A 12,767-nucleotide genomic window follows, 5' to 3' on the forward strand; every position below is an offset into this window, starting at 1 on the left:
CAGACCTCAAGCATAATAGAGTAAGGTCCTAGACCAGCAGTATGAGATCGAAGGGTGCAGATTTTAAAGGTGGTCCAGAATTTAAAGGTGGGATGCAGGAGATGCAATATCAGAAAACCACAGTAGGAGCAAATATCAATTTATCAATGAGCTATCTTCCTAACCAATGAAGATAAGAGGACAAGCAGCCGCCACTGATTCTTAGCACCAAAGGCCTGTGGCTGGAGATACAGGGGGACTTCTGTTAGATTTACCAACCTCTTAAACTCTGAAAATTGAGAGAGACAGGTCCCCAGAGCAAAGGGAAAAATAAACACAGTGCTAAGGTGAAAGACTCAGAGGGTCCGAGTTCATTATTTTCTCCCATCACTTCCCACATGATTCTTCAGCAATTTGCTATCATCATTTTTAAAAATGGGCAATAATTGCAAAGTAATTAACAGAGGACCTATGTGTAGAAATTGCAATTAAGTAAAAGAGGCAGAGATAAGGGAGATAGGAACATAAGCAAAAGGCAGAAAATATTCATAGCAAGAAGAATTTCCTAAGGAAATAAAAGAAGAAATCAGACAAACAGCTACCATTGTATCAACAAAATGATAGAAACATAATTTTTTCTCTGTTTAGAAAGCACAAACACAAGCTGGAGGGATGAAAACCACACTACAAGCAATAACAAGAAAAAAAAAACTAAAAACAAATACAAGAGCATGGTAGAGAGGCATGGGGAAAAAAAATCACGTAACTCAAAATAGAAAAAATATATACACACACAATAATTAATGATGAGATGATTGTATTTGGGATACAATGTAAGAGTTAATATATTTATAATAATGATATTGATTAAGAAAACTAAACTGGTAAACCAGAACAAATATTCAAAAGTATAACAGAAGAAAATTGTTCTGAAATGAATGAATCTCTGAATCTACCAAATCTCGCCTTGTCCCAGAATAAAATGATATATACAAAGATAATCCATTGAAGATAATGCTAGTGAATTTACAGTCTTTTAAGGATTAAAAAAATAAATCAGATATGAGCATCCAGGAAGAAAAATAATTAATTCAATAAGAAGTTTTAAAACAAAAATTTAAGCCAGTCTCAGACTTTACCACGGTAACTGTCAACAAAATGGAATACCCAAAATTCTGAGGAAAGCTAAGATAACCTTCAAGTATAAGAGCAATAAGCAATTCTCAAGAAACCAAGAAGACTTCTAAGACTTTCCTTAAATCTACTGGATGATTAAATTCAACTAACCAAGAAGTAAATCAAGATAATTTAGGAACAGTAAAAGAATTGGTGGTGTGCTATGAGTGTATTTAGAAAAACTGGATAGGATGAAAGGACTGCAAAAATAGTGATTAGTAAAATTTACGTAAATGTTTTGACATTTGACAAAATAAATAATAAGATACCAACAACATCAGAAATCAGTAAGAAGAGAGGAAGGAGGAAGCTTAAGTATGCTGCTTTCCTTACCTTTTATAAGAGGTCAATGGACACTGTCAAAGGTTGAAATGCCACTTTAAAACACTGAAAAATATCAACCTTTTACTTTTTTTCTATCCTTGCTTAGAGGGATCTTTTAGAAACTGAAATATATTGAGAATAAATATTTATGTAAAATTTATTTATTCCTTCTGTTTCATCTATTTCTTTTTCTGTTAGAATATAAAACACATTTATACTTAAAAAACATGATTCTGCTTTGTAAATTTTATTATATGCCTAAATTGGCATATTTGTAGACAAAAATATCAGGCTTGATGTTTAGCAGGTGTTAACAAATGTTAATTCTGGATGGTAAGATCAGGTAACTTTGGTGGAACAGTTGTTAGTCTTATTTTTTGTTTTCTTTCTTGCATCTTTAAATAATGCTTAAGTTTTAAATAATGAAGTTCTATACTTTTTACAAAAATCACAAAGATATTTTTTCCACCAAAGTTATTTTCAAAAAAATAAAGGAACAACATCAATAAACTTTGAAGGGAAAATGTGATGATACATTTTTTACCACATAATATTACACCCTATAGCATTCTAGGGAACATTAAATCAGCCTATTGAGAGATGAAGCAAAATTAGTAAGTTAAAAAATTGCAATTCATGGTATAAAAAATTTCACAATCTTCTTAGATACAGAGAAAAATACATAAAAATCACTGTAAGTCTAAATAGAAAGTAAATGCAAATTGTAAAACATTCTTGAAAAAAGCATTAGACTAGTTTAACAATAATAATTTATAGCTAATAGAAATAAAGAAATACGTATGCATGTGTAACAACCAGTACATGGGAGAATCCAAGGGTGCTAAGATACCACAAGTCACATACCATAGAATGGAAACCAAAAAAAAAAAAAGTATAAAAAATAGAGACTATCATAGAAGATAAAAAGTGACCAAATATATCAATTATAACAGTTTTATGGATTAAAAATCAATGGTCTTCATGATGGGTTGAAAAATTCAATCAAATTCTGTTTATAAGCAATACACCCAAAATAAAGTTACAGGTTTAAAAAACACAAACAATAGCATACTAACAATTAATAACAATGTGAACTCAAAGCAAACAAAACAAAACAAAGAAGCAAATAAACATTAAATGAAAACACAAAAAAGGTCATTTTTATATTGGTAAATTTTTTTAACTAATCAAGAAATTAAATATCATTAACATAAGCTGAATAACATAGAACTAAAATATATAAATCAAAAATACTTAGATATTCAAAAAATTGACAGAAAAATATGGTAGTGAAAGACAAACATTTCACTCCTGAGCTATTAACAGATTAATAAAGGAAAATGACAATAAGAATGCACAAGCTCTAAAAATCATAATTTATGCCCTACCCTACTTCCAGGAATATTTACTAATTTTATGTGGAATATTAAGCCACAAAGGAAATCCTTAAAAATATAACTTAGCAAAAAATGTATTTATAGGCCTACATTCTCCTTCTACAAAGCACAAAGGAAAAAAATGTCAAATTAACAGCAAACATTAAACTAAAAAGGAAGGAGTCATTTTTAAGAACTTTTCTAATAAATTTGTTTTCAAAGAAACCATATCCTTCCAACTGTGATTTTTTTTATATTTAAAAAGGTTTTTCAGCTTAAAACTCTTATAAGTTCTTTCTAGCCACCCTGAAACCTGACAAACACAAACCACAATGACTCTTACATATCTACTGAGCATATATCATGTGTTCACATTTCTGACTGATTAGATAGTGTGATAATGCAAAAGTAGAACAGGTCCCTACATTATAATAGTGTATGATCAAGTTGGGGAGTTAGAAAAATCAAACAGCAGTCATCAACATAATATAAATAATATAGAAATTCAAAGAAGAAGGAGACCAGAGAGGGAAGTCTTATTTATGTGACTTGTTAGGACTCAAAGTAGAAGAAATTTGAAAATCCAGAGAAGAAAATGGAAAAACATTCTGGTCAGGAATACTATATTAATGAAGGCTAAAGAATAAAATGTTAAATACTGAAAGTTATAAAAAGTTACTATAGTGAACATAACCAGGAAGAAAAACACTGAAGTACTAGACCAAATTGTTTACACTAGAAAATGAGCTGTAACAACATTTTAAAGCACAATGGCTGTGGCTGCCGGCTAAAGTTTTTCTAGAAAGACTCCCATCACTTTGAACATTCATTCAAATAGACTTCCACTTTTAGGTATATTTCATATCTCTAGAGAGAATAATGTTACCGATAAACGATGGTCTTTATTTGCCATTTGGGAACTGACCACAGCAGAGGTAAGATACTCGGCCAGGCTTCCATAGCTACTTCGTGCAATGAGAGGAAAACAGTAATAGCTAAGAATTTAAAGAATATTATCACATTCAGACTTTTCTGATTCTGTAAACTGTATATTTCACATTCCTATAGTCTAACATACAAAAACTAAAATAATTAAACTAAAAGAACTCTAATCAAGAATGTCATTTATCCTGAAAGGAAAGAAGGGAACACAGACAGATTTAAAACTGGTTTATAATAAACAAGGTAGAGAGGACTAGGACTGCCAAGTAGGAGGGAGTGGGAGGAAATCAAGCATCGTAGTTTCTGAACAAAATGCTGTTACTAAGTATAATTGCATCAACTTGATCCAAATCCAATTATTTCTTATTCATTGAAAAGAAACATTAAAATAGCAGCAATTTCCTTTACAAATAAACACATTCAGCCAAGGAAGCTTCTACAAAAAGCTTAACCCTAAAAGTAATAAAAAGCAGGAGTGAAATTATTTCAGTGCTCTAATTTCAAATAATAACTTCTAAACACAAATAAACTAAAGCTTATAGTTTATAACTATAGTTTACAGTCAGTGATAAATTTTAATTCTTCTAAAAATTACAATAAAGTTCCTTCAGTCTAACCCTATACTTTTATGTTAAAGTGTATGAAAATAAGAAAAACCTTCCAGTTTTTGCTATATATTAACTAACTGTGGAAATCATTAATGGCCTTATTTATACTTAATTACTTACAATTATGATCTTTAAAAAGCTATGAGAAATAGGAAGTTTTACTCACAGGTACCTAAATTTAGATGTGACAGATTATTTTTGAATATTAGCATCCTGCTGCACACTATATAGAAATTTGGTTTTTTACTCAAAGTAGTTTCAGTAACTATTGGACGCTTGACTTATAAGTTGCATCTGGACCAGAAACTATAAATTAACTATAAATATCTGCTAAGAAGCTGTACTTTTGAGCTTCTCTCTGAGTATGGTGACTCTTGAAATAGTCACATCCCTTGTAGATAATGTATGTGTAAAGTAAGTATTTCAACTAAATGATCTCTATAAACCCTTTCTATCCATCACTCTCCCATGCCCCACATACACAAGAAAACCACAATGACTTTTTAGTATTTAAAGATATTGGCTCCTGAGGGGCATGTAGACTATAAGGCAAGATGGGCTGCATATCTATCAGTGTAGATCTGTCTTATTGCACCTGAGCTGTCCTTTGGGGGGCCAAAGAAAACAGCTCTTAGATGAATAGATATACTGCTAATGAGAATTAATCTCCTAGAAGAGAAATACTTGATGTTGCCCTGCTGGCAAGATATTTTTCCTGTTCTAAATCCTTCTAAGTAAATCTGATGTAAAATGTCTGGTGAGTCTGAGCATTTGTTTGAACTTAAAAGACCATCTGGTGGACATTACAAAAACTAATCTCAAAATTTTAAGTTTTTCTTCAGATACAAAATAACTATAATTTGTGTTCAGTGAATAGCAATCCTGTTTTCTCATAAAACATGAAAAGTAACTTCTTTTTAAAATATTCAATGTTTTAAAAACAGTGTTTTTATTTTTCTAATATTCAGACTTCAGATTAACCATTAATGCAAATATAAATACTCTTCATTGAGCTTCAACAATAATATTACACATTTGACTTCTTAAATTGGGAGGATTAATCATACCGATCAGATAATAGGTGTCACTGAGGAATTCTATGTATGGTTTTTAAATGTTCAATAAAATGATCTAAATAAGCAGAATTGACTACGTCTAGGAATCCATGAAGCTTTAATGGAAAGTTGTGTTTCTATACATTAATTGAGATTTTGAATTCTTAAACATACTCTGAAATGCTAAAAGAGTTTTTCAGGACCTTGCCTCATATACTGACAAACTAGAAAAACAACACATTTAGCTGTCTCATTTCTCTTATTTTTGATAAATATTGTAAAGTTAATGTTAAAAAAAAAGAACTTTGTCTTTTATTTTAAATGTAAGGTGGCCCTATTTTAAATCTAAACTGTCTTAAACACATAATTATTAGCAATTCTGCACCAAATGATATAACGAGTTCTGAAATAAGTTTTGAAGTGCAATATTTTCACAACCTAACTATAAGTGATCTCTAAGTGGGACCCATCAAATGCTTGAAGAAATCCTTTTCTATTTTAAAGAAAATAATCTATCAGGTAAACTATTTTCTTAAAATCTTTAATTTACACAGGATATCTTGCTAGAGATACTAAATAAAAATGATTAAAGATGATAATTAAGGCTTTTTTATATCCTTATTTTCCAATAAAAGTTATATTTTAAATTATTTCCATTGTAGACATTCACACTACAATATCACTTGTCATTTCTTAGTAGAATCATTTTCAATTGTTTCATAATACTTCTAGAGAATTCCTTGACTAAGGTCCTCTTTAAAAAAAAAAAACTGTGTGAAATTAAACCACTTACTGTAAACAGCCCACTCTTACTGCTACAGGTACGTGAGGAAGTTGAGTGGCCCACTTCAGTGTCACATCCTGATAAATATGCAACATGTTATTGTGGTTTCCAATCAAAGTATTTACTGTTCCTTCGGAAACTACAGGTTGAAGACAGAAAAAGAGAATAATAAGAAAACAGTCATTTCCAACAGTATATTACATTCCTTTTAGAGGATTTATGATCCAAACTAATTCTAATGTCTTGATTTAATGCATAAAGATTTTAAGTAATAAAACATTATTTTTCAAACTCAAGCTACCAATATCAAAGAGAAAAAATCATTTTACAAATATATAAAAACTATATGTAACTATAGAAACTATAACTAGACAGTGGACAGCATTTTTGCATTTCATCTAGACAGCATGAATTTCATTAATAACTAGCCCACCTAAGCTAATGATTTAATAGGCACTCACTACAGATAAGTCATTCTATTAGGCATTACTATGCTTCATTCTTCTTTAAAAAGAATCTTATGTTCTCTTGGAAGCATCTTGAACAGCCACATTTTGGCAAGCATTAATGTATACCTAAGGCCAATTCTACAAGTCATTTTATACAAAGTAAAATGACTGACAAAACCAAACATGTGCTTTATATCAAACTTCTATTCAAACTTTAAAAGTTAAAATTTCCATTACATGTTCAGTATAAAACTATTTTCCTAGATGTTTAAAATATATGTGAGTGAGTTTGGCTTTTTCTGATGTATAGCCCTGACATATGAAAAAGATAAAAGAAAATCTTTCTACACACCTGAGCAATATGGGAGAAAACAACTTGGGCTACAATCAAGTTTCTTCATGAATCGAATTTGTCCATTATCCTTAAGGCAAAAAAAATTTCTCTCACCAAGAACAAAAACAGAAGATGCTGACTGATTGAAAGAGACAATACATATATCAAGGGCTTGCTCTCCAATATTTAGAGTCCAATCCACCTAAAAGGAAAATTTATTATCAACTTAGTAACTAAAAACAGAACATTTCAGTCACTTTCACATTAGTACAATTAAGAAATACTTTACAACAAAGCAGACATAAACAATGGCTAATCTTCATTTCCTTTTTTCCCTATGGCCATATTTCCAATAGTTTATAGACTGTAGTAGGTTTTGTTCCACCTCTTGCCAGATGATATTAGCTATTCAGCAGTTCGAAAACACTCATATTAGTTTAATCAAAGAGATGAAGATCTGTACATTCAAAACTATAAAACACTGATGAAAGAAATTGAAGAGCACAAATAAGTGTAAAGATATGCCATGTTTATGGATTAGAAGAATTAATATTACTAAAATATCCATACTACCCAAAGTGATCCACAGATTCAAATCCCTATCAAAATTCCAATGTTCTATTCACAAAAATTAAATAAAGCAATCATGATATTCATATGAACCCACAAAAGATTTCCAATAGACAAAGCAATCTTGAGCAAAAAGAACAAAACTGTAGGCATCATACTACCTGATTTCAACATACTACAAAACAATACTAATCAAAACAGCATGGTACTAGAATTTAAAAAAAAAGAAACATATATCTGGACTAATGGAGTAGAATACAGAGCTGAGAAATAAAACTGCATTTAGAGTCAACTGAACTTCAACAAAGGTATCAAGAACACACAATGAGAACAGGACAGTAAATGATATCGGGAAAACTTGATATCCACATACAAAGGAATGAAAATGAAAGACTACGTCACACAAAAATCAACTCAAAATGGATTAAAGACCTAAACATAAGAACTGAAACTGTAAAACTGTTAGAAGAAAACATAGGAAAAAGCTTCCTGACATTGGTCTGGGCAATGATATTTTGGATATGACCCCAAAAGCACAGACAAAATAAAAATGCACAAAAAAGGATTGCATCAAGCTAAAAAGCTTCTGCATAGCAAAGGAAATAATCAACACTGTGAAGAGACAATCTATGGAATAGGAGAATATATTTGTAAACTATATATCCAATAAGGGGATAATATTCAAAAATACATAAGGAACTCAGACAACTCAATAGCAAGAAAACAAATAACTGATTTTAAAAATGGGCAAAGGGAGGGTATAGCTCAGTGGTAGAGTGCATGCTTAGTATGCATAAGGTCCTGGGTTCAATCCCCAGTACCTCTGTAAAAATCAATCAATCAATCAATCAATCAATAAACCTAATTATGCTCCCCTCAAAAAACAGTATTAAAAATACAGGCAAAATACCAAATTAGACATTGTCTGAAAATAAGACATGCAAACAGCCAACAGGTATATTAAAAAATGGTCAACATCACTAATCATCAGGGAAATACAAATCACAATCACAATGAGATATTACCTCATACCTGTTAGAATGGCTAGTATCAAAAAGACAAGCGATAACAAGTGTTTGTGAGACTGTGGAGAAAAAGGAACCCTGTATACTGTTAGCAGGAATGCAAAATGGTACAGCTAGTATGGGAAACAATATGGAGGTTTCTCAAAAATTTTAAATAGAACTACCATATGATCCAGCAATTCCACTTCTGGGTATATATCCAAAAGAAATGAAAACAGAATATTGAGAAGATAACTGCTTTCCTGTGTTCACTGAAGTATTACTCACAATAGCCAAAATATGGAATCAGCTTAAGTATCCATTGATGGATGAATGGATAAAGAAAATGTAAGATATGTATCACTATATAGATATATGTGTGTGGGTAATATTGCTGTTTGGTCTTTAAAAAGAAGAAAATCCTGCCATTTGTAACAACATGGATGAACCTGGAGGACATCATGCTAAGTGAAGTAAGTCAGGCACAGAAAGATGAATACCGCATGATTGCACTTATCTGTGGAATCTAAAAAAGTCAAAATCATAAAAGCAGAGAGTAGAATTGTAGTTGCCAGGGTCTGTGGTATGAGAGAAATAAGGAGATGCTGGTCAAAGGATACAAAGTTTCAGTTTTGCAGGATGAATAAGTTCTGGAGATCTGATGTACATATAGTTATAATACTACATCATACACTTGAAATTTGTTGAGAAATCTTCAGTGATTCTAGCACAAAAAAATGTGAGGTGATAGATATTAGCTGTGATAATCATTTCACAATGTATACATATGTCAAAACATCAGATTGTGCGTGGTAAATTTATACAATTTTTATTTGTCAATTATACCTCAATAAAGCTAGAGGGGGAAAAAAGGTAGGTAATGGAGAAGGTGGGAGAACATCCCATGCAAAGTGAGCTGCCTGTACAAAAGTCCTGTCTTGGAAGAGGAGGTTCCATGGCTTGTTCAAAAAAATATACATAAAGAAGTTATTTGCACTACTGAAAATTTTCTGTAAGAAAGCTGTTGTGTTTACTTTGCAAGTTAAATTTAATAACCAATAAAATCTACAGCCATATTGCTGTATATATAATGTTTTGATATAAAGATACTTTTTGAAACTATCAATATGCATGTACAGGGAAGTCATCAAACATTTGTAGTACTATAGACAGGATCCTCTACACATAAGAGCTTCTCAGGGTATCTCCATTGCTCTGGAACATGATCAATGTTTAAGAAATGTTTCTTAAAATAATGAAGAAATAAATGTAAAATGGACATGTGAAAAAGAGTTTCTCAGAATTCAGCCCCAATCAGTTAATATCAGGAAAACACAAAAAGCAAATACATACTATTTTGAAAAGCATTGGCTGACAGGCATATATTGTATATGGCAACAACAGTGAGATGGATACACAAAAGTATGCAGAAAAAGAGGAAGTAAGATAGCCCTCAAAGTTAGGCTTTGAAGCAAGACTCAACAAATAATAGATCAAAGAAGAGATATGAAAAGTCAAATTAAAGATACATATAATTTTCAAGCCATCCAGAATGACTTGGGTATTAATCTATCTACTTTAGATTATTAAAATATCTGAAGAGGGTATGAAATCCAAATGAGGGTAGTCAGGGGCAGATATCATCAATGTGTATATAAACACTATCTGGAGTAGGGAGACAGCATAGTAAATATAAGTAGATGCATTAGAGTATCTTAATCTGAATTAGTACTCAACACCAAGAAATCATTCAATTATCTCTTAGTTCAAGTGTAGCTTCCCTATATGAAAAGTTTCCACTGAAAAAAAGATAGGAACATCAGTCCTAAAGTGGTTACATTTCTCATTATATTTAATAGCCTGGCATTCCAGCATTATTTTTCAGTACCTGAAACTCAGGCTGATATGTCCCTGACTCTGAGAGATAATGATTCATTCAGAGTAAACGGGCAAATCAAGTTTCTGAGGCCACCGGCTGAGATCTAGCCACTAAATACTTTCAGTTCACTAGGTACTGAGAGCGACTCTCTGTAACCTACCCTAGGGAAATTCACCATATTTTAAATTAATGAGTCTCAAAAAGCACAAAAGTTTACTAAGAACAATTATTTAAAAATTCTTCCACTTCCAGCCAAGACGAAGTAATAGGAAAAAAATCGACCATCCCACCTGAAACAACCACAACATGAACAAAATGTATGAAGCAACAGTTTAAAAAGCACTGGATAGCAGGAAACAAAGGACAGAAATCCCTTAAAAATACAAAACAAATGAGGTGAGTGGTACAATTGCTCCATTCATGAGACAGTTTTTAGGCCATGGCGCAGGAAGAAGGAATCCAGGCAAAGCCCAGCAGATGCTCTGAGTTGAGGAGATGGAAGCTGAGAGTTCAGAAAAATCAAGGCAGCTAGAGTTCACAAGATAGCATGCCAAAGAGAGAGGGCAGTACAGGGACAGAACTCGGAGATCTATAAAGAATCATCTCAAATATTCAGCTGAGTACTTATTAGCACGTTCCTGTTGAAAACTGCTCAAAGCTAAGGAAAGAACCACCCCAAAAAATTAGCAGTTAACAGTGCCCAGTATTCACATAGAGCCTGGAATGCTGCCTGTGCCCACCAGCCAGACTGGAACACCTCATAATTCAAAAGGAGCTGGGTAAAGCACTCAGAAAGGTCTTACCTCAGGAGTGGAAAATAAGTAGCCCCAGAATGAGCACTGCTCTAGTCCCACCTAACAAGACTTAAAGGCAAGATCCAAAAGGATCAAATTGTTTCCAAGTAACTTTACAGTATCCCAGTTCTTAGCTCAAGAAGAGTTACAGAAATACAAAAATATCTAGCACCCAACAAAGTAAAATTGACTATATCCTAGCATCTTACAAAAAATTGCCAAGCATGTAAAGAAACAGGAAAATGTCATCCACGATGTGAAGATAAATAAACTGAAATTGATTCAAAATTGATACAGATGTTAGAGGAAAAGGCGTAGCTCAGTGGTAAAGTGTATGTGCTTAGCATTCATGAAGTCTTGACTTCAATCCCCAGTACCTCCATTAAAACAAACATATAAATAAAAACCTAATTACTTCCCCACCAAAAAAAAAAAAGTAAAAAAAATTGAAAATTGATACAGATGTTAGAATTAGAAAACAAGGATATTGAAACAATTATTATAACTGTATTCTATATCTTTAAAAAGTTAAGTAGATACTTGGAAGATATTTTAAAACACACAAATTGAACTTGTAGATACAGAAACTATACCAGATTGGAATTAATACCATATTAGACATTGCAGAAAAATATTAGTAACCTTGAAAACATAGCAGTAGAAATTATCCAAAATCAAATAGAGAAAAAAGATATTTCTAAAATAAAAAGAAAATACGTAAACTGTAGGACAACTTCAACTAGCCTAAATGTACATGTAACTGAGAGAAGAGGAGATAAGATGGAGAAAAGAAAAAATATTTCAAGGACTTGTATCTTAATATTTCCTAAATTTCATGAAAACTATAAATTCACACATACATGAAGTTCAACAAATCCTAAGCACACACACACACACACACACACACAAAAGAATGAAAGAAAACTACACAAAGTACCTCATAAACTAATTGCTCAAAACAAGTGATATAAGAAAATCTGAAAAGCAGCCAGACAAACAAGACATTATGTACAAAGGAACAAAGATAAGATAAAAGCAGATTTCTCATGAGAACAATACAAACAAGAAGATGGAGGAGATCTCTGCTCTGAGAGGAAGAAATCAAGATGGCAGAGTAGAAGGATGTTGAACTCACCTCCCCCAATGAATACATCAAAAATGTATGTCACGTGGAACAATTCTCACTGAAAATTAACTGGAAACTGGCAGAAAGAATCTTGTGTAACCAAAGCTAAAAGAAACATCTGCACATAATCAGGTAGAAAGGGAAGAGAAGCGACCAGGTCAAGACTTGTGCCCAAGAGAGGGGACTCAGAGGAAAAGGGAGATTACACAGGCAAAAATACACCATAGGGAGTGAGCAGTTAAAGCCACATATTGGGCACCCCAGCCCTGGGGTCCTGCATAGAGAAGACAAGCCCTCTTGGCCAGCTGGAGGGCTGGTGAGACTAATAGAAAGGCTGGAGGAAGCCTGGACTCTGCTGGGTAGGAGA

The 12,767-nt window shown here is 32.3% G+C and overlaps 1 protein-coding gene across 7 annotated transcripts in view; it reads right to left on the reverse strand.

Moving 5' to 3' along the window:
* Positions 1 to 12,767, reverse strand: part of BBS9 (Bardet-Biedl syndrome 9) — a 380,232-nt gene that overhangs the window by 271,428 nt on the left and 96,037 nt on the right. For all 7 annotated transcript variants that reach the window (XM_072964696.1, XM_072964692.1, XM_072964694.1 and 4 more), the window contains 2 exons: positions 7,046 to 7,229; positions 6,254 to 6,383 (listed from right to left, as the gene is read on the reverse strand). In XM_072964696.1, coding sequence (XP_072820797.1) covers positions 6,254 to 6,383; positions 7,046 to 7,229 — 314 coding nt within the window. The remainder of the gene's footprint in view (positions 1 to 6,253; positions 6,384 to 7,045; positions 7,230 to 12,767) is intronic.

This window comes from Vicugna pacos, chromosome 7, assembly GCF_048564905.1.
Source record: "Vicugna pacos chromosome 7, VicPac4, whole genome shotgun sequence".
NCBI lineage: Eukaryota > Metazoa > Chordata > Mammalia > Artiodactyla > Camelidae > Vicugna > Vicugna pacos.